The sequence below is a fragment of the Macrosteles quadrilineatus genome, unplaced genomic scaffold (assembly GCF_028750875.1).
Source record: "Macrosteles quadrilineatus isolate MER2022 unplaced genomic scaffold, UCM_ALF_1.0 Scaffold_5__1_contigs__length_97177068, whole genome shotgun sequence".
NCBI lineage: Eukaryota > Metazoa > Arthropoda > Insecta > Hemiptera > Cicadellidae > Macrosteles > Macrosteles quadrilineatus.
In genome coordinates, this window is record NW_026542598.1 from 67,982,397 (window position 1) to 68,005,645 (window position 23,249).

The following is a 23,249-nucleotide window of genomic DNA, read 5'->3' on the forward strand; positions in this document are numbered from 1 at the left end:
GTTTTTTTTTATTCTTACACACCTCTATTTTATCAGACAATTGCTTAATTAATCTTAATTTAAACCTAGCACAATCCTTTCAGTACACAACTTGGATGAACTCTTTGTTTCTTGCTTGGATCTGTTTAGTTTTCAGCAGCTGACAAACTAAGGCCTTGAGCATGACTGTTGAGGCATTGGCGCAAACCCATATCCGAGTGATCAATCCCGGCATGCGAGACGCCCTGGTACATGACTTATCTGCAGTCAAAATTCAAATGATATATTGATCAGAAAGCCCAGGTCCTTGTCCTTGATAGTGTTGCACCGTTCCACCCGGTTCCCGTCGAGGAAATATTCGGCTTCCAAGTTAATCTTTTTCCTACTTTTTCCCCTAGGACGGTAGGCACGATCCCGAAATTGTTTTTCACATTACTTCAGGTTAGACCTAAGGGTTACGGCATTATCACTTAGATAAAATCCATTGGTGATTTGGTGGGGTTTGAACCCGGGACCCCAGGAACCAGAGTCCCTCGCTCTTACCACTAGACCAGCTCGCTCCCACCCCTGCTGAATGTTATAATTTTCATTTTGGCAGGATTTGCTTACATATCATTCGCTGTGCTCCAACTGACGACGTCGAAGGCTTCTTGAAGTAGTTGACAGTCAGTGTGAGAGTTGACTTACGTGAACAGCTTTATGCCATAAGTGAACAGTAGAAAAGGTACCTTTATATTATCTTTAATGTCATTTATGAAGATTGAGAACAAGACTGGGCCAAGATAAGAACCTTGTGGTACGCCTTAGCTTGCAACGAAGTTAGCAGATAGTGATCAAGTCTCTATTAATTTAGTAAATGAGCAGAGCGTAGCGAAGCTCTTTGGGATCAACTTCAATGCAATCTTTATAACACTTAATCTCAATAATGGCTGAACTTATTTTAGCCAAACTTACCAGGCTTGTTTTGTCAAATGTTTGGATGGTTTAGACGTAGGCTAACCAATTTCAATTTTCGATAATGCCTATATCATTTTAAAGTAACTCAAAGTTTTTAAATTTTTACATTGGTTGCCACGATGAGTACAAAATAATGACGTAAATGTAAACAAAAAGAAGAATCATAGCATATGTTAAAATCAAGCCACGCCCTAAACACAGTACCTAAAGGAAAAAAATTTGGATTATGACAACTGATCAAATACCACAGAGAAAGTCTTAGATTTACATTTAAGTCGCAATTTGGAAACGACCACTGATCGAATAGGTACAGTCATAGATAAATATACTTTCTTAGGTACATTAACAGATTTGATTTACGTAGCTTAAGGGTAGGCCTATAACAAATAACATTTTATCTTAAACAATTCGACATTGAATCACATTCATGGATCCATCTTGTAAATAGCAAACTTAAACAGGTCCACGTAGGAAGTGGTGAAGGAAGTAACAAAGGTGAGAGGGGCGGAGTGTGGGAAACATTTATGGCGTGGCAGTTAAATAATTGTATCTAAAATACTAAAATTCTATGGGGAGGGGCGAAGTCCACGACGTATGAAGTTATGAAGAAAGTAGTAAAGGCTGGCAATGCGGAGTGTGGAAAACGTTTGTGGCAGTTAGATTATTGTATCTGCAATACTTAAATGCTATGGGAATGGAGGATAACAGGTCCACGACTTTGGAAGTGATAAAGGAAGTAGTAAAGGCGAACAGTCCGGAGTGTGGGAACCGTCTGTGGCAGTTATATTATACCGACCAAAAATTTGGTATGCCGACATACATCTGACATTATTAAATACATCGTCCATATTATTTATCCTTTATAATAATTTCACTGCATTAATTGCTAAATATAAGCAAGTAAACAAAGAAAAGTAAAAACAGTAACAAATAGTTTGATTTGATACAACTGTAGTCAAAATAATATTTTTGGAAAAGAACTTTTAGAAGGTATTAAAAAAAGTGAACACGCTAGTAAGCTAGTGACATCTCTGTTTATTATCCATACCGTTTTCCGTTATAATATCCGTGATAATTACCCCCCATTGAATATTTGTACAACCTAATTTCCCATATTCATTTATTTAAACGATAAGATATTTACTTGAAATAAAAGTGATATCATAGCACCCTAAATGTAACCACACATGAACGCACTCCAAACAACGTTTTAATGTATAAAAGTATACTTATAGTATCCTTGGTCTATGATAACATCGTGTTCAATCTTTTTCGTCCATCTTTTTATTCCTGTATAAAACCTGCTAGAGGTTGTGGTGGTATTTTAAAATCGTGATTCCTGATCATAATTGATCATCCCTGATCTTGTTTGATAACATCAGCATTTTCAGGCCTAATCCAAACTAAATTTAAGCAGTCAAACATTTATTGCAAACAAAAAGCTGCTAAGACCAATTCAAACATGTAGAGTGATATCTCACAGCTGACATTTGGTGAGTCGGTGGCTCAGTCGGTAGCGTCGCGGACTTCGGGCCCAAGGCAGCGATGTCGTGGGTTCGGAACCTAAACACTGCCACTAAAATTCATCAGTACAGTTCACCCTTGTACTGTACTGGCTCACTCCTTGTTAGACGGAGCTATGCTGTAAGCGATCCCTGAATTTGTCTTACAAAATATGCTGAATGTTTACAGCTGTTAGATCAAGCAAACTGAATTACACCAAAAGCTATACTAGAATGTTAGCGTAGGCTGCTAGACTTTTTGAAAATTAAAACTTAATTTCTAAAAAACTAAAACCCTAAACTGAAATTATGGCTTCAACATTCCCTAGTTCTCAAAATTATCTTTCTTTCAAAACTTTCAACACAAAAATAATAAAAATCCGTCAAGTGGTCAATTCAGAATCGTGAAATAAAAAAAACCCTGTCTCAATATATACTAGATGCTAGCCCGCCCTACGTACGGGAATTGAGTAGTCAGTTAAAACTGTGTTCAATTCAGAACAGTTAGTTTAAGCAAATGTCAATTGGTGTGGTAGGTCTCTTGAAAACTGCCCAATAAGCTTCATCGTATCAGTAAAAACCAATTGGGCCCTGACCAAAGAACCGAAAAACCTTATTGCTGGGTTTGAGAATAGAGTACAGAGAAAATATACAGGCCATTATAAGATCATGGTAGTTGAGATGATACAAGAACAGAGAGCTAAGAGGAATGTTTAAACACCCATATACATGGATGCTTTCCAGAAGTAAAAGGCTCTGGATGGACAGGCTATGTGTGGAGGAGAGAAGATACATTAAATTGTAAAAACTTATTTCAACCACAAGTAAGACGACCACTTGGAGAAACAAACAATAAAAGACTTTTCCAGACTTGGAACAGGCAAGGGAAATAAGGGAATGGGAGGCCAAAATCATTTGTTTTAAGTGACCACTGAGGTAAAATAAGGTACTCCGTAACCATGTTTAGGGTATGCCAACAATAAAATAGAGCATTAAATACATAGAATAATTTAGTACTGAGCCAAGCCAACATCCTTAACTTAAATTTAAGCAACATAGCATAGAGTAGATATATTTTCCCCTTCTTACATGCCTTCAACACAAGGACCAATAAATACACTTCCGGTCAGCTGATCTCAACTAAGTCTAAGATATGTCTTTTCTGAGGGCCTATGAGCGTGAGTGAAAGCGACCCTTGGTGACTTGATCCAAGACATATCACACAAAATGTTCCTCCCAACATCTGCTTTATTCAGAGTGAAAATTTATTTTGTTCAATATTTTTTATTTTTCTATAAATCTATAAGTATAAAAGAGGATGTTTGTATATTTGGCAGTGATAAACTCAGACACCGCTGAACCGATTGCCACGAAACTTGGTACATACGTGTCGAATTTCATGGAATAGGCTTATACACCATCAATTTCGTGATCCGTCCAATCGGCTCCGCCCCAGTGGCTCTGGAGTTTCCCATGTTAACCTTATGAGAAATGGAATTAATGAATCTTAACAGCTGTTTCAATTAAACAAGTTGGTTCTGTTCTATGATGTTCAATAGCATTAAAGTTACAAGGATTACCAACAGGGTGCAGCACTATTATTTCTTTTACATTTATGACAACAGCTAATTTGCAACCAAAAGGTGAGTGAGCATAGCGAACGAACTTCAACATGGAGGCAAGTTAGCGTAGTGAATGAGCTAACCTGAAGGCAAGTGAGCGTAGCAAACAAGCTAACCTAAAGGTAAGTGAGCGCAGCGAACGAGCTCCAACCTAAAGGTGAGTGAGCGTAGCGAACAAACTTCAACCAGGACGTGATTGAGCCATGCAAACGAGATCATCTTGAAAATTATGAAGTTAAACGGGGCAAAGCCCGCGGGTTACAGCTAGTCAGGTATAACACAGGGAGTGTATAGTATCATTTTATTATATGATTTTTTATGTTATAAGTAACCCTTGGTTATAACACTCACAATGAAATAGCAGGAGATAGTCTTTCCTACGGATTGTGGCCACAAACGTAAGGCAAGACGGACAAGGAAACATTAAATACACTAATTAACACTCTCTCACAACACATAACATACACGGATGTATCTCTTTATACTATTCTATTTTCTATCTATCTATTTATGTCTGTCTATTTACTGTGGTAGTTATAGGTTAAGGAAAAGAAGTGTAAAATAGTTAAATAGTGTTACGGGAAAAAAGGTAATTAAAATTAAAGGTAGTAACAAAAGATCATTGGTAAGTGAAATAAAATTAAGTAGGATGTAGAGTAGAGACCAGAAAGGTAAACCAAACTTGAAAAATGAACATGTAATAGTGAGCATGTAATTTAGACTCAGACAACCGCTATGTGGGTAATTTAAATGCTAATCGATATATGTAACTCTCTCGGTTATGTTTATTCAATTATTCTATGAAACGTTATAATTAACCATTGTCCACACCTCGATTGTTTAACGTAAGCAAACCGAATGGATTTAGTATTGTTTACTAGACAATTAGTTGTGTGGTCATCTATAGTCTGATACTATCAAACGTGGGTTTTAGTTGATCGGCCCCTATTAATTGTCTAAGTACGGTATAGTTATTTTGTAGTGTCCTGATAGTTAAGAACGATAGATAATCTTGATAAGCGATAATCCAGATCGATACAAGTTCCATATATTCTTTTTAGGAGGGATGTTTTCGATAGCGAGTTCAAGAAAATTCGATTTTACTATTTTTTTCTCATTCCCTAGAAAAATTTAACTATTTGGAGGCGTGGATTCTCCAATATGCCGCCCACTTACAGGCGAGAGGGTAGGTCCGGGGAAAAGATTTAATGTTAGCAAAGAAAAACAAAGAAAGTAAATTCTGTTGTTGTCACTAGGTAATTCAACTAAACTGTTTATATTTTGAAATTTGTAAAAATAATTTAAAACCATGGAAACAATGCATTACATCTTCATTTATGGCGATGCAGTATCAACATATTCAACTCAGGATGGAATAGTGAGTAAAATTATTAATAATATCTAGCTAGGTTTCTTCATGAGTATGATATCCTAAAAACCTCATCGTGTAGTAAAGTATGAAGTATTGTACTATTATTGCTACCAATCGTAATTTCATTAAATGAAAATTTTTGAAATATACGGGAAGTGTAACTGTCAACTATTTAGGAATCATATTTAATTTCAGTGTCATGATAATCAAGACGTTTGTTGACAAAATGTTTTTTTGGTATCAATTAAGTTAGGGGAAATGCCAGAATCAGTGGTGTAGTCTGTGAGACGTGCACGTGACTAATGGAGTTTATGAACCAGTCATGTATTTTTCTACCCTCGTAATAAATAGGAGATTAGTTCATGGTTCCTTATTTGTACGAGTCGAACCGAGGCGCGTCTCGATCCTACCCTTGCGAATTCTTCGGACATGGGGTTGACAGTTGCTTCTCTGTCCGTTTCCCTTCCACCATCATGTGAAATGGTATTCAAGTTGGCATATTATTATTATCCTCTCACTTCCCTAAGGAAGTGTGAGGATTTCAGACAATGAGACAATCAAGTAAAGGAATAAGCCTCCAGTTGCACACAAAGAATAACAAAAATAATAACAAATATGTATTGATGAGAGTTCATGTTCAATAATGAGATCTAAGAACTTGATTTTAATACTTTCAGTAGTTTTATATGTATACGGATCATAGATGTTTTACCAACTGTTTGTAAGCTAATTTGGAAATCTTTTAAAATGATTGTCGATGCAAATTACCCAATAATATTATTAGAAATCATCTCAGTTTAGACCACAAAGATAAAACTATCATTTGTGCACATTTAAAATATACTATGTTGAGCAAGATTTGAGTTGTTTGAAAAAACTCTACAGAGTGTGCTCATATCAACTAGAAAACTGTTTAACATCTGGTAGACATAAATGAAAAGTAGCATTACCAAAACAAATTTTTTTAAAAACTAAAACTTAATTTATAAAAAACTGGGACACTAATTTTAAATTATGGCTTTGAAATTCCCTAGTTCTCAAAATTGTCTTTCTTTCAACACAAAACTAAATAAAATCCATTGTCTGGTTGATTCAGAATCGTGAAAAAACCCATTAACGTTTTAATAATATATATGATAGTTTGGACAGGTTTCAACCCTTCCGAGGCGTAATACATTAACACAGTTTATATGTAGACTACATTATAACTCTTAAAATAGTTCTACAATTAAATGGATCTCCTTTTACAAACGTATATAATAACCAGAAATTTTCAGATCGTCCTTGCGTGTATTTTATGCCACAAATTTTGACGAAAGGCTTTTCATTACATAAACTATACCTATTTACAGTGTTGACCAAACAGTTGGCAAGAAGCATTAATAGATAAGCTATGTACCAAATATGATAATTTTAGCTCTATTCTAATTATGACAAAACACGAAGTAACTAAAAGCGAGTTTTGTTGGTGTAGTAAGCGTTGCAGGAGGTCTACTTTACACTGAATCGACGTTCACTTTTATTGCTTTTGATCTTCCGGCACTGTTGACTCAGCGAAACTGAACTTGTATTTTACCGTATTTCGTTATATTAAAACTGCTGTTGCATTAGGTCAAATTCCCAATAAGTCAATTGCTTTAACATAGACCACGTTTTTAGCTCGGACTGTATTATTTGACTTACTGGGACTTTTGATCTACAGACACTGCAAACATTGTAGTTTTTGACCTAGCGGCACAGGTATAAATTATTTGATCTTCCGGGACTGTTGACTTCCAGCAACTTACATTCCCCTACTGAAAAGTCAACAAAGTTCTTGGGTCTCGAGGTTGATGTCAAACTAAACTGGACATATATTGATATTTTGATAGATATATTAAATTCTCTTTGTTTTCAAATGTTTGTTCTGCAAAAAATTACTGATTTACAGACGAGATTGATTGTATATCATGCATTGTTCGCTTCTTCAATGCAGTATGGTGTTGAACTTTGGGGAGGTAGTTTAGGTATGGAGTCCGTTTTTAAATTACAAAAAAATATCTTAGAATCATGACAAATTCCAAACCAAGAACATCCTGTAAATATATTTTTAGGGAACTCAAAATTGTAACACTACCATCTATGTACATTAGTAAATGTCTGTTTTATGACAAATCTAACTTTAATATGTTAATGGAAGATATTCACAATGATCAAACTAGGAACAGAAGTGATTTCCAGTTTCCTATTCATAGATTAAGTTCCTTTGAAAAGTTGCCTCAGTATTTTGGGAAAAAATTATATCATAAGATACCAAACCGGATAAAGAATATTGATAATGATCATAAGTTTAAGAAAGAAGTTCCCTGCTGCTAAACAAAGTATACTATTGTATAAATGATATCTAATGTGACACTTTGTAACATGATGTAAATATGTATATAAAGTTGAGGCATTCGATTAAGTTTTTGCAAAAAAAATTGTATATCTTGTATATTTTGATTTTAGTTTTTAAGATGTTGACATGACACCTGTTTTACCAGCTGTGCTGGGGAGGAAAATGTATTGTGACAAATAAATAATCTGAATCTGAATCTAAAATTGATCCAAGCCCATTTTCGGTGTCTAGCTGAATTCCTGAGACCATATTTGGTGTGACATAATAGTTGTAGTCGCTAGGCTGTATTGAAAGGAAGTCAGGAAGTCTTAAGTAGACCGTGAAAACAGCTTCACTATGGTTTTGTAACCATGACAAGTTGTAAAATAGTATATTTCATCACTAGGACGTAAAGTGTCTCCAGCTCAAGTTTCATTTGAAACAATATAATTAAAAATAGCAATATTAAAACAAGGAATGAGAATGAAATATACAATCTGTATTTTAAGTAAATATTTTATTCATAAATTTAAGTATACCGGTACATCAAGGTAAAAAAACTTGACAAACACAAAAGGGAATTATTCTTAAAAAAGAGGAGTGTCCTGACTCAACCCTAATTAAAAGTCTAATGCTGAGTAAGGCTACACTTGCTCATACAAGTTACTGCAGTTAAAATTTATGTTTGAGTTTAGTAGCCTATCTTAGTAAAATGGGAGCTTTAAAACATTGGATGTCTTCCGTCTTCAAATTCAATTCACTGGCCAAGTCGTCGATTTCAAGGCGTTCTATTTCTTTGCCTGAAAGAAGATTACACTGTTTGAAATGATCTTTATTCAGATATTCTCAAAAAACTAAGTTACAATTGGTGAACTGAAACTATGTACTGATGTAAGAACAACAAACATAAAACATCCGTTTCGATATTTTCTTACATTAAGGGCTTTTAACAGATTTTGAAAAAAATTTGTTTTCTCATTATTTGTCCTATTTTGAACACTTTTTACAATTGGCGCCTATTTCACCCTGAAAATCGCAAAAGGTTTTAATATTTTTTTACTTTTAATGTGTTTTATTGTTTGAAAATGTTTTGACAATAATAAAGAATGAGGTAGGCCTAGGGCTAAAGTATTTGAATGCATACTTTATTGCAACAAAAAATATAAATAAAATAATAATAACAACCTAATGCAATACACATTTTGTTAAATGTTATTCCAAAAATGGTGTTAATATTATGCCCCACATTGATTAATTTTAATAAATTTAAATTTGATAAAACTAAGAGGTCAAATTGTCATTACTTCCGGGGGCGGCTTCAGGAACATTTATTTGGGGTAGGCCTGACAAGGATCAAGAAACAGTTAGATTGGGGGAGAAGTGGTTTGAAGGGCTTTCCTTGCAAAAAGGAGGAGATTTTAAAATTTAAATGCAAAATAATTAGTTTGAATGCTTTCCCTTTATTTACATACAGGGTTAGTAAAAAGTGTGGAGACCCCCTGTTATTTTTTTAACGGCCCATACTAGAAAAACTAAACTCGGCACACCATTATGGCATGTTATGAAGTACTTTTTGGGCACAACCGCCACTTGGTGTTCATCCCCAAAATGGGGGATTTTGGGGGAAACTAAAAAATTTCAAATACGAAGACCCATCAAGTGACCCCTCATTTTGAAGGTCCTGGTAAAAGAAAACCAACAACGCAAACTAGAGGTCTCTATCTCAGTTCAGTACAAAATGGCAGCCAATTGAAATTCTCATAAGTTCCCAAACCCAAAATGGGGGATTTTGGGGTAAACTCAAAAATTTTAAATGATAAGCCCCATCGAGTGACCCCTCATTTTGAAGGTCATAATAAAAGAAAACTAACAACGCAAACTATAGGTCTCTCTCTATCTTAACACAGTAAAATATGGCAGCCAATTAAATATAAAATTGCAAGTTATTTCCGATAACTAAAGATTTCAATCAGCTTCCATTTTTTACTGGATTGAGATAGAAACCTCTAGTTTGCTTTGTTAGTTTTCTTTTACCAGGACCTTCAAAATGAGGGGTCACTTGATGGGGCTTATCTTTTAAAACTTTTGAGTTTCCCCTAAAATCCCCCATTTTGGGTTTGGTAAGCAAGTGGCTATTAGGCTTAAAAAGTACTTCATAACATGCCAAAAAGGTGTGTAGAGTTCATTTTCCCTAGTGTGAGCCGCTACAAAATTTACAGGGGGTCTCCAGACTAGGAAAGCTGCAAGTTAAATTCAACCTCTGAGAATTTCAATTGGCTGCCATTTTTTACTGGATTGAGATAATGACCTCTAGTTTGCGTTTTTGGTTTTCTTTTACCAGGACCTTCAAAATGAGGGGTCACCCGATAGGTGTATTTGAAATTTTTGAGTTTTCCCCCAAAATCCCCCATTTTGGGGATGTACACCAAGTGACGGTTATGCCCAAAAAGTACTTCATAGCATGCCATAAAGGTGTGCCGAGTTAAGTTTTTCTAGTATGGGCCGTTAAAAAAATAACAGGGGGTCTCCACACTTTTTACTAACCCTGTATAATTAAATTACTTTATTTCTTAATAATTTTGAATATCTATATCCACCAAAATGTTTGGTAGGCCCGTGCCTGCCTGGCCTGCCCTCTGGAGCCACCTCTTATTACTTCTATATTTCAAGAATGTGCGAGTGTTATTATTCTCTATTTTCTACAGTAGACTTTAAAAAAATAAGTTAGTCATCCAGTAAGGTAAGTCTGTTAAATGTCTTTATGATGAAAACCTTAAAATCCCTGATTTATATCCATCTTTACAAAAAAAAGATTTTTTTTATTAAAAGCATGGGTAAAGCAGCTAGTTAACAATTACTCACCAAAATGCTCCTTGATTTGTCTCAGTGTCTTAAATGCCTGAGAACAGTGTATCAAGTTGACGGCGATCCCCTCCTTGCCTAACCTCCCTGTCCGCCCTATCCTGTGCAGATATGTCTCACAATCGGCGTGGTATTTCTGGTTCCTATGAATGTTGTACATCAAAGGAAGCTCATAGTTTACCACGAGATTCGCACTTTCAAAGTCAATACCTGCAATGTTATTGTTCGTCAGTTTGTAAATAAAAACAATTGAAACAGCTCATTCAATTGCTGGTTATAGCTATAGGGCGTCGTTTCAGCAAGTAGTATAGTGTACGTTTGTTTTGAACTTAGTTTCATACATGTTTATTTACAAAACAAATTATATTGGAACCTATGTATGAGCCTGTAGCCTAGTAATAAAAAAATATACAAAAAAATTATCTCATCTTAATTCATTGAAATAAAACTAAAACTGTCCAGAATTAGCACATCAATATAAAATATAATGACATAAGTCCCTAAAAAGATCAAAAGTAAAACAAATTATTCTTATATAATCAATAACATTCTTATATAATTCTGAAAGTTATTGGCTTAAACCATCTTCACACACTCTATTAAAAGAATTTAAAGTCGAATAAAAATGATTATGTACATTTGTAATCACATGTATAAAGTAAACAAAGCAGACGTTTTACAGTCCCAATGCAACTTAAAAGAAAGATATTTTTAATTGTTTCTTATTTTCTGGTAGATTTGGACATAATCTGCTATTTTTGGGCGACTACCTGGAGCCAAGACCTTTAATTTGAGCCCTCTCCCATCATCCTGCGAGCTGTCAAACTCTTACAATTTTGATTGAAAAAATTCGCTTAAACAGAATTAATAATGTAGATTGATGGAGTACATAACATGACAACTGACATTTCAACTGTGATAGACAGCTCAGTAAGTGGCATGAGAGTGGATGTGACTCATCAGCGAGAGAAAACAGCAACTCTAAGGTCTTCCCGCAAGATTATGGGCCTCCTCAAGCTAAATATTTTAATGATTACTGTAAAATGTACACTTAACTTGCATATTTTTTTGAAATTTTGCAACTAAGCATGATACTTACCTCTGGCAAGAACATCGGTGGTAATGAGTACTCTATCCTTTCCCTCCCTGAAGCGGTTCAATGTCATGAGCCTCTGACTAACTGGTAGTTCTCCCGTCAGTAGCGCCACCGTGTGTCTGTTCTTAGTCATCTTCTCTGCTAGCCGACTAGCTGTGCGCCTCTTCTACAAATAAGTAAACGTTACAATTTGTGGTGCTTCAGACTGGCAATGTATAAAGGAAGGATTATACTGGGTGGCCCATAAGTCAGTTGACAAATTTGCATTTAATGAAATGATACACAACAAAATGGAATACATGTATATTATTAATTCATAACTCAAAAACAACATTTACTGTCGAGATGGAGGTTGAACATTCGGAAAACGTTCTACAAACAAATTGCACACATCACTATAACTATGGCCATGTTTCCACCATGTTTGCAAAACAAATACACGCTGTTCTGTTGTTAACTTTCTATTCATTGTTTATCGAATAACAATGAACACACTATCATGAATAACTATCAAACATAACCTCAAACTAAACAACAACAATTACTAAACACAACTCCCAACAGCTGTGGTATTACAGCTGTGTATGGTACCAACTGCTAAAATAAAAAAAAAATTGCAAGCGTCAACTGACTTGATGTATCTGATTACATTTAAGAGTCCTTGGAGTCTAGATGTTCTAACTCATAAAACAATTGAAAAAAAGCTACACAGAAAATTTTTAATTCCACAGTGCCCTAGTTAAGCTGTTAAGGTTATGTTAAGGTTAACCTATGTAACCTATGTTAAGGTTATGATCACTTTGGTTTATGGAAAAATCTTTTTGGATGATAATTAACTCTTCATCAGCTGTATTAAATTATCCAAGATTGTCGCTAGCCTCCAAGGACTCTTATGGACTGTTTGTTGTTCGTACAGTTAGTGCTTCTATATCGCAACTAGATTCACGGAGTGTAGTTCGTGTTTCACCTATGGTATTGTTGTTTTTGTTTGCTGTATGTTGTTTATTAATATCACAAGTTAGATTTTAATTGAATTAGCCCTTAGCGGTCGGAAGGCCACTACGTGTGGCAACAAGATCCGTGATGTGACAAGTTCAAACTCAAAATTTTAATTCAAATACAATGGCTTATTGTTGTCTCCAGATAGTTCTGATGAATGTCGAGGCAACTCCCAAGCGGAGAGAATAGAAAACAAAACTACAATGCTAAGTATTACAGGGGTGCCCACAAGGGGGGGCTGTGACGCAGCCTCCGTCATTGAAATTTTTTTGGGGGGGGGTTGCAAAAATTCAAATGGGGGGGGTGGCTAAAGTTAATTGCAACAGTGTTCAACGTGACGGCAATCAAAAATATTTTAAAAGGCACCAGATAGAAAGTGGATTAATTAATGTCAATAGTTATATTATTGAATTCAATTAGTTAAAATAGGATTTTAGGATAGTTTAGGATTCGTGTAGGAAGTTATTATTCAAGATTAGACAGACGTGAGATCTAAGAGGGAGGGCACGGAATGGCTCAACTGCTGTGATAGATAAAAGATAACGTTTGGTACAGACACGTCCAGCAACACCGCGACTCAGCACAAAACGCTTTGTTGACATAAAGCTCATTAAAATACAATCAAGTATCATAGGCTACAATACTTTACACTATTGTGTAGATACTCGATTACCTGAGCTAGTAGGGGGGGGGAGGAGGTAATGAAAAATATGGTTAATCCCATATAAGCGTAAATATATCTTTTAAGTGTTATAAGATGTTTCTCTTATTTACTTTCCGTAAATTTAATAACACGTACAATGCTGATCAAGAAGTTATTTAATCCCATATAGTATAAAAAAAGATGACAAACCAAACAAAATAAAAAACGCTGTAAACAGCCCGTCATGATTTGCATTTTTATAAACGAAATTCAATATTGCACAATCATTATTATTGTGCAATTATGACATTTCAAATTATTTATCTTGGTTTAGTTGTACAAACGGCAACGTTTAAAATTATAGCTAACTCAAACTCAACTAATAACTAGCCAACACTGCATTGCTATAAATAACGTAAATATTAAACCTTAGAAAGTGTTATAAGTTACTGCTCATGTATACTGATTACCGGTAGGTGCTGTATCACAACATAGGAATTGATAGATAAGTAATAAAAAAGTGTAATATTATATTTAGAGATACTAAAAATACTCTTAAAAAAAGAATGTAACGAGAACAATCTTGTTATTCTTTTTCTTTGTTCTTCTGTCATTTTAGGTTTCTCTTCAATTCATACAAGTCACCATTATTTAAGCCTACTCGTTGCCCAATCAGAGCCTTTATTCCCCAGCTGTTGTATCTGAAATCTGTTGTAACATAGCGCACAGCAGACAGACTGAGCAGACGATTGTTGGCGCAAGCGTTGTTTCCATTTCGTTTTCATCAAAGGAGCTGTGATGTTTTAAAAGGGAGGGATAGGGGGTCGTTAAATCAAGAGAAAGACGCTGACAATTCGTTAAGCAGAGGTTACAAACGCTATATTCTGACAATAATAAATTCCTTAAATGGAGGTGACTTAAAAAACTCTAATTTTATTTATATAGAAAGATAAGTTTTCCAGTCCTGTACAACACTAATTCACGGTCTTTCCCCGGTAATCAAAATTCAAGTAGCCTACAACTTGATACACACAGAATCTCCGGTTCCCGACCTGGATGATGGCTAGTTATTTAATTTAATTTACAGTTACATATTACCCGTGATAAATCAAACCCGTTATGTGAGCCAAAGCCACACGGTTATTAATCTCACTTTGCTTTGCGTTGGTTTTGGATTTGCTTACAAACGTGATCGGAAATGGTTAGGGCCTACACAGTATTCGTAAACAACATTTATGTAAACATATCAGTGACAGCTAGAAAAAGGAATCTTTACCAAAACAGCTGTTCGTAATTTCATATATGACGAGTTCTCTTAATAGATTATTAGCATTTCATAAATGAAGTATGTAGTAAACTAACATGGAGAAAAAAACTTGAAAAATCACACAAAATTGTGTTTTTGATCGTCCATTATTTTATTTCCAAATATAGTGAGGCCATATTTTAATGGCTAAGGACACTCTCGCCAATCCTGTGAATACAATTAAACCATTAGAATCATAATTGGTACCCTAGTTTTCTTTAGAGTAGGCTGCGTAAAATACCATCTGGGCCGTGACAGACGGACATAAATTGAGATAAGACATGTTTCAACTTCTTCAATGTATGGAACGTAAAAATAACCCAAAATATGTATAATTCTGAGCAATGTACAGACAAAACTACATATTTATTTATATAGATTAACTGGGTTTGAATTTGATATTTTATTTTATTATATCTCATTTGAATTTTCAATATCTAAAAAAAAGTATAAAACTTCTTTTAGTTTTTACAAATAATGCTGGGCGGGGAAATAATCTTTCTCATTTGTTGTGTACCTCATTTGTGGTGGGGGGTTGTAGCTCAATTGGGGGGGGGGGGGTGCGTCATGAGTCTAGGGGGGGATGGGCACCCCTGAGTATTATGAAGAGAAACTTGGAGCCACTATGGGGTGGTCAGCCGTGCTGAACAGGAATCGCATGAAGGGCCACTATGCGTGGCCGACCCAAGCTGTGGGGCTACTTTCAGCGCTGACAATGTTGCGTCATAAAACAAAATGGAGAGGGCCACTAGGTGTTGATCTGTTGGGAAGGAGAAGAGAACAATAAATATGACCGCAAAGGGTTAATTTAAACTTTTATTGATCATATGTATACAGTTTTAACAAGACAGTATGAGTGTAAAATATATCCTTTAAGTGTTATTAAAAGTATTTTTATTTACTTTCCATAAAATTTATAACACGCCATATGCTGTTTTAGAAGTTATTTTATGTAGGTATATAAAATAACATTGTCCAAAATATCCCTAATTCCCTAATTACCCCCCCCCCCCCCCCCTTAGTACACAAAAAACCTTTTTTCACCAATCAAGTTTTAGTATAAAAGAATTAAGGGTAAATACACTTCTTAATTATTCTATTTAATTCAAATGACTTTTGTCACAATCTTCTGCTGCTGTGATGAACCTCAATAAAAAAATTATTTCCTTAATTGTGACGATGAAAAGTTGTTATACGAATAAACAAATATTGGAACCACACTAAACTATAGTACTTACACAACAGAATATAATTGTTTGGCCAATCGTCACGAGTCCGTAAATGTTAGATATCGCCATGTATTGTTCCCCATGGTTTGAACAAACTACATAGTATTGTTCGATGTTGTCTAAGGATTCTTCTTCTCGCCGTAGTCTTATTAGGACAGGATTGTAGACGATGGCTTCAGCGAAATCCATTACAGAATCATTGTAAGTCGTGGAGAAAAACATCATCTGACACTCCTTAGGCAATTCTCTAAAATTAAAACAAATGAAAAAATGTTTATAAACATTAATTTAAATGTAATACTTTACCAAAGAGAAGGCTTGTACAAACCGGAGCGGGACAGCGGCGAAAGCGGGAAGTGGGTGAGTGACCGGTGGTAACGAGCGGCAGCGGTATGAGGCGGGAATGGGGTAGTCCACACCGAAGCGGAAGGCAGAGGAAAGCAGGATGTCTATTCAGTCATTTTCAGCTTAGTTTAATTAATTTTTATATTATTGTGTTTTATGAGTTCAAGCTATGATTCTGAGGCCACAAGAAAAAGAAAGCTTAGGGAAATGCTAGCAACAGCTGAGCATGAAGATGAAGTTGAAACTTTTTGGTTTCATGAAATTGATCAAACCATAAACTTATTTGGCGAGTACCTTATGCTGGATTTAAGAAAAGAAGAATGGCGGTTTTATATTTATTTTAGAATGACCATCGCATGTTTTGATGTAGGCCTACTCCTTGATTTGATAACAGAGGGAATACTAAAACGGCATAATGAGCCATGTAGTCCTGCGGCGGTGCGAGTGGGAAAATTCAACAAGTTTCAAACCGGCGGGACGATGGAACAATGCGACGACGGCAGCGGTACCTCTCTTGTGAGGGTGTTTACATTTATCACCATGTGCTTTAAAATCCCGCACGGAATTTATCCCGCCCCTGCCGCTGTCCCGCTTCAGCTTGGACGAGCCTAAATGTTAATTCAATTCAATTCAAATTATCTTTATTCATCAAGTACATTAGAAATATATACATGAATTGTGTCACATTTCTTATAAGTTATAATAAAATATACATGCTTATAGTAAATGAGAAAAATTGTAAAAGAACATAAAACTAACAGTTAAAACATACTTTGATTACAGTAGAGTCCCGCAAACTCGGCGTAATGTGGACTGGAAGGGTGCCGAGTTTGTGAAATGCCAGGTTATCGGGAACTAGGGTTAAAAATAAAAACAATACAGTTTTTTAAGCTTTTCAACCGCCTTTTTTATTTATATTTATATTACAAGTCAGTATTAAGTCATCAGATGTAGTACAACAAATCCTTAGTACCAGTTACAAATAGTTTGAATTAAGCTGGCTTGAGTCCATGATTAACTTGGACTAAAAAAATCACTAATTTTCCGAGCCAGGTGATGGCCGAGTTATCCAGACTGCCGGGTTATCGAGTGCCGAGTTTGCGGGACTCTACTGTAGTAGGGAAAGAAAGGTCAATTACAGTTCATCAAATGAATAAATAGCCCTGCTAATAAGAAATTTCTTAAGTTTATTTTTAAATTGTTTTATATTTACTTCTGCTTGTATGTCCTTTGGAAGTTTATTATAGAATTTTGTTCCGGCGTATTTGGGTTTTTTTTTTTAAAGGCGCAGTTTATGAGGACTTAATGCTAACTTGCCTCGATTTCTTGTAAGATAATCATGTTTCTTTCCAACCAGCTCTATTTCATGAAATCTGTTTTTAACGGATAAACAAAGAAGAATAATTAATGGATTATTAACAACATGGATGTTGTATGATATTTAACTAACATAAAACCAAATTGGCAGGAAAGACCATAAGAGTTTTATCCAAGTTTTGACAACTCAAAACGAAAAAGAAAATTGAAAAATGATTAGTAGGCCTATATCAATTCAAAAGCTGAAAAATCTGTTGTCTTCCAATTATCTTTATCTTTACACGTTCCCATAGCACATGGTAAATTTTTATTTAATTTTAAACTTTTTCTTCAATTGCAAATTAGCTCAAAAAATATATAATTTTTAACAACTCGAGTCTACGCACAGACCACTGAGGTCTATGTAGACTCATTTCCCTTATCTATTACATTAGTTATTATTCTAGCCGGAGCAAACATTCTACTAGTACGGTATATAAGTTTTTACTATTATAACTTTATAAATTTAATTTTACTAGAATTATTTTACGTAAACAATATACTGTATTAATACTTCAAGGCTATATATTATATTCGTATTTTATTTTTTTGAAAAATTGTACATTTTTTATATATTGTGGAAATAAAACTGATTTGATTTTATTTGATTTGACTTTACGAAAGGTTTTTTTTTAATTTAACGGCTGAATATTTTCTTAGGATTGAAGTTTGCAAAATCAACATCTTAAGTATATAACAACACTTTTTAGTACCCAACAGATGATTTATTTTTTTAAATAAACAGCAAAAAAACCTGCTGCATACAGTGAGAAAATAGAGGAACAATTGAGAGCAAGGAAAAATCAGATGATCGTTTTCCTCTAGCTCTAAATTAAAGATTGGAAAATTTAATTTTTAAATCAGCCGTTTTTAAATAGCTTGTACAAAGTGATGAAAACTAACCTTATTGCAGAAGGTTTGATAATGGTGACCCTGGGCGTAAAAGCGACTCATTAATTACACATCCAATCATCGTATCCGCCTCATCAAGAACGAATACTCTGATTCGTCTCAGGTCAAAAAATTTGAATTTTAGTGCCCAGTTGACCACTTTTCCAGGCGTTCCAATGATGACGTGGTCAGTTAACCGTGCACTTCTTTCCACTGCAAAAAACAAGATAACAAATTATGTATTTAATTACAATCTAAATGAAGGGTACCAGCAAATTTAAACATTCTTTCCCTCGTTAGCTTGACATAAACAATTTGTGTGTGCGTAGAGAGAAAGTAAAATTGTGACACATTAACTTGCAAACCCAACTTTTATATATTAATACAGACATATCAATATTAAGGCCTATTAAAAAATCCAAGAGTGACAAATCGAAACTACATAACTGCACTAAATTCCTATATGGATTGTTCTATAAAGAACAATTGGTAGTAGTGTAGGCATACCTTTTTCCCCTCTAACTGCAAAGCGAATCCTGATGTCATTGCATTCTTTAGACATTTTTGTAGCAACATTGCCGATTTGTATGGCTAACTCATATGACGATTTGTATGGCTAACTCATATGACGGTGTTAGACAAAGAACCTAGAAACAAAAATTTATATAGCGATAGAAATAGTCCTAAAAGCAAAAATTAAGTGTTATAAATCATATTTAATCATGGGCTATAGCAGAGAAAAACTAAACTAGGCAAATAAAATTGCCATGTTTTGATAGCTGAAGACATTTTCACCTCATGATTAAAATATAAACCTCATAATGAAATCTAATCTAGATACAGAGAAGAAGAATGACAATACAATATAAACCTTACCTCTACCAGAATAAAATAATTATAATTATTCAAGATTTGACAACACAATAAAAACAAGTTTGAACAAGAACTGTACTGCATTCATCATTAACATACTACAGTAATGAAGCTGAAGACCTTTCGTCATGGGACTAAGTAATCTCGACATCTGATCAAAACATCATCATCGAATACAGCTAATAGAAATCATCGCAGCATTATTGAATAGATTTAAACATTTTTGTTTTGTCTGCCCCTGAGCTATAAGACATAATAAATGGTTTTAAGTTACCTCTGTTGACAAAAGTGAGAAGTCAGGTGTATACAAAATTAAAATGTGCTAGTTGCCCGAGCTTTTACATAGGAAAAACTGGACGGACATTCGAAACCAGGTACAAAGAACATCACCCATGTCCAAGAGCCGACAAACAAAAATCATCCTTTGCTCAACTGGCTCAACACCTGGTTGACAAAAATCACGACATGTATGATCTGAACACTGGCCTCGATATACTCCACACAAGCAAATAAATTGGACACATTAGAGGAATACTGTACGAAATTTACAGAGCCTATACAGAAAATAATTTTGATGACACAGTATTAAATGACAAACTACAATAACGCCATGTAGTTTGGCGTTAAGAGCCATGCGAAAGTTTGTTATAAAAACATAACTATTTTTTCGGTTAGTTAGTTGTTTAGATTAGTTGGCTTCATTAGATTTTTATCTTATATCTTTTTTATATTAATAGCAGCAAGTTTGGTAGATTAGGTTATGGCAGTTTAATTTTATAATTAAAAAATTGATTTTATAATTTTTCTTAAATTGACATGAGGGGCACAATCCCCCACTCCTTCGCGGAAGAGGTTCTCATCGGTTTTAAAGGAACCTTATACGCTAGTGTTATGTTGGGCAGTTGGGGTAATAATGTGAGGAAAGGGGAATGAATGGGAGTATGGGGTTGGGACTGTTGGATGGATTTGGTCATGGCCACTTTTAACTACAGGCCGCGGCCTGATGGAATTGGCAACGTCGCAAGTGGTGTTGTTTAGTGACAGACGTCCCATAAGATAACATGGCAGACAGTTATCAGCTAATTAATTCACACTTTATTAATTCAAATTTAAGTTTAGGAACATAAATTTATTACAATATTGAAAATAAAACATACAGAATTGAAACCCGAAACAATATGAATAAAAAATCTATATCTGAACATTTTAAGTGGAGTCAATATTGTCATATTCCAGTAACCAATCTTTCGTAAATACCAACGTAAATACACAAATACCATTTATTTATTTATTTCCCAACGGATTGCACCTTTTTACAAAATATGTGTATACAATTGAGATGGCATTTGCAATATTACTAACTAGAAAAGTAATAACAATGGTAATAACAAAGTGATAATAAATAGTAATAGCAAGTAATAACAAATAGTGATAACAATATTAATAACAAATAGTGATAACAATAGTAATAACAAAGTAAAAACAAATATTAATAACATTAGCTGTTTCCAACCAAAACCAACACTACTTGTGACGTTGCGACTTCGCGAAGGCCACGGCCTGGACCTGGAGCCCGTGGATTTGGTTCTATTCTGCTCTTCGTGACGTTACTACTGAGTACTGACGTTCCTAATGTTCCTATCCTATCCAGAGAGAGCAGAGAAACCCTAAACCCTACTGGCCCAGGACTGAGGCTGTTTTGGTTTTGGTTTGGTTATTGTTCCGGTTGTTTTGTTCATTGTTGTTCTTTAGGTTCTTGTTGTTGGTTTCTGTTTCTGGTTTGTTTTTGTTTGTCGTATGTCGTTTGGTTTGTCGGTTTGTCGCCCCCCCCAGGGGCACAGAAGAGAATGCGCCTTTTTAACCTTAATATGAATATGTCAACCATCGAACCATTCATGCCTTCTAGTGAATTTCTCTCATCTGCTGAGACATTTTGTTTTTGAAAAGTTAGTAAAGTAAGTAGCCAGTTAGTTCTTTTAGTTTAGTTGCAATGGCCTAAGTGAGGTTACTTAGAGTTAGGCCTGACGCCCGCCTAGTTCAACTTGTTTGTTAGCTCTTGGATTGATATGAGCTAAAAGTAGGCCTAAGTTTACATCGGATTCCTCATTAATGATACAATCAGGCTAATTAACTTACATACATTTTTAGTCAAATCTATAGGCCTAACTCATGACTGAAATTTGTAATAATTGTGAATTAAACTATGAAGATTCAATGAATCTGGATGAAAAAGATATCAAGCAGTTTTTAATTAATCACGGAGTTATTAAAAGCCAAACAAACTGTTTCAGATGTAATAATGTAGTAAAATTGAATTCTGGATGGGCGTTTAGGTGTTGGAAGATGTTGAGTATCAACAAGAAGAAGGCTACAAGATGCAATTGGACTGTATCTGCTAGAGTAAATACGTTTTATGGCAAATCAAGATTAAAAACCTTTAAACTTTGGCAGTTAGTCAGCCAATTTTTGTTTCTGGATCCAGCCCGCCATAGGCATAGGATTATTCAAACAAACTTGAAGTTCACTCTTAAAACCATTTTGGAATGGGCTGATGCAATTCGTGAGATCCTGATAAATGATTGTCTTGTTCATTCAAAAAGATTAGGTGGGCCAGGTGAGGTAGTTGACATTGTTGCAGCCAATTTTAGAAGGAGTAAATTTAGGCAAGTGAAAAAGAACTTTGTGTTGGGGGGCATTCAAAGAGGGACAAAAAATACCTTTTTTATACTAGTCCCTGATATTTCCATGAAGAAACTAGTGCAACTAATCAAGCGTTGGGTACTCCCTGGCACCAATGTTTTTACTAATAGTAACAAGCCCAGTTCGAAGTGGTGCTGCAAACTGAAAGAATATGATTTCCAACATTTAACTTTGAATCACTCTGGAGATTCCCTAATTGAAGCAAATAGAAGTGGCGATGTACAAGATACACCTTATTGCCTGGATAAGTCAAAAAATCCTGCAGGCGACTTGGCGGAGTACCAATTTAAGATAAGGAATCCAGATAAAGAAAGGCTGCATGCTTTCTATAAAGCAGCTGCCAGGTTATACAGGCCCAAATATTAAAGTCAGGTAAGTCAACAAATAAAGTTAGACTAACTTTAGTTAAATTATGTATCATTTATTAAATTATGTATCGATACGTATCATATCGTTTTCCCCCTCCCCTACCTAACCTAGAAACGGCAAATTTATATAAGTACCTGGGGACCAAGCTTTGCTCGGGGAAAATCATTTGTTTACTCTGAAAACAGTCTTAGTATTGCAGATACATTAATCCATTTCCACACTCCACACTGCTCGCCTTTACTACTTCCTTCACAACTCCCTACGTCTTGGACCTGTTTCCCTATCCTTCCCATATAGCATTTTAGGATTGCAGATACATTAGGCCTAATGTAATTGCCACAGACAGTTCCCACACTCTGCACTGCAAGATTTTTTTTAAATTTTAGTGTGTGCCCTCAATTTGATTAGACTGATAACAGCCAGGCCTACGCACAGGCACCTGCCCATGTAGGCCTATCCCATAAGTAAGGCAAATTTTATTTATTTTAGAAATATTGTACTGTTAGTTGTATAGCTACTCTCTGTTTTAGTTTATATTCTTGGGATAAATAAACGTTTTTCATTTCATTTTAGTGCTAGATAGCACGCTAGTGGAATTGGACTGGACTGGGATAGGACTGGTACATTATCAAGTAAAAACCAAAAATACAGACGTCAAAAACTCCTAGATTTCAAACTACACATCCACAGAGTACAGATTTTGCATTTTCTCGGCCTGCGCAAAAAAAGCAAAAAAATATCGTTTTGACATGAATCGTATCGCTCTATGTGCCGATATAAATACAAATATCG

General features: G+C 35.0%; 1 protein-coding gene across 3 annotated transcripts; it reads right to left on the bottom strand.

The window, feature by feature from the left end:
* Positions 1 to 8,332: 8,332 nt before the first annotated feature.
* Positions 8,333 to 19,795, bottom strand: LOC128994879 (DEAD-box helicase Dbp80-like). Of its 3 annotated transcripts, none has more exons than XM_054419705.1 (7): positions 19,663 to 19,795; positions 19,023 to 19,162; positions 18,528 to 18,728; positions 15,933 to 16,170; positions 11,750 to 11,912; positions 10,651 to 10,860; positions 8,333 to 8,588 (listed from the first exon to the last, which is right to left on the bottom strand). In XM_054419705.1, exons 4-7 carry the CDS (start codon positions 16,146 to 16,148, stop codon positions 8,488 to 8,490), a joined length of 690 nt encoding a protein of 229 aa, XP_054275680.1. In that variant the 5' UTR covers positions 16,149 to 16,170; positions 18,528 to 18,728; positions 19,023 to 19,162; positions 19,663 to 19,795; the 3' UTR covers positions 8,333 to 8,487. The 3 variants fall into 3 exon arrangements, with proteins under 3 accessions (XP_054275680.1, XP_054275679.1, XP_054275681.1); XM_054419704.1 differs by lacking the exon at positions 19,663 to 19,795 and adding an exon at positions 19,392 to 19,440; XM_054419706.1 differs by lacking the exons at positions 18,528 to 18,728; positions 19,023 to 19,162; positions 19,663 to 19,795 and adding an exon at positions 17,041 to 17,083.
* Between the last annotated feature and the right edge of the window lie 3,454 nt (positions 19,796 to 23,249).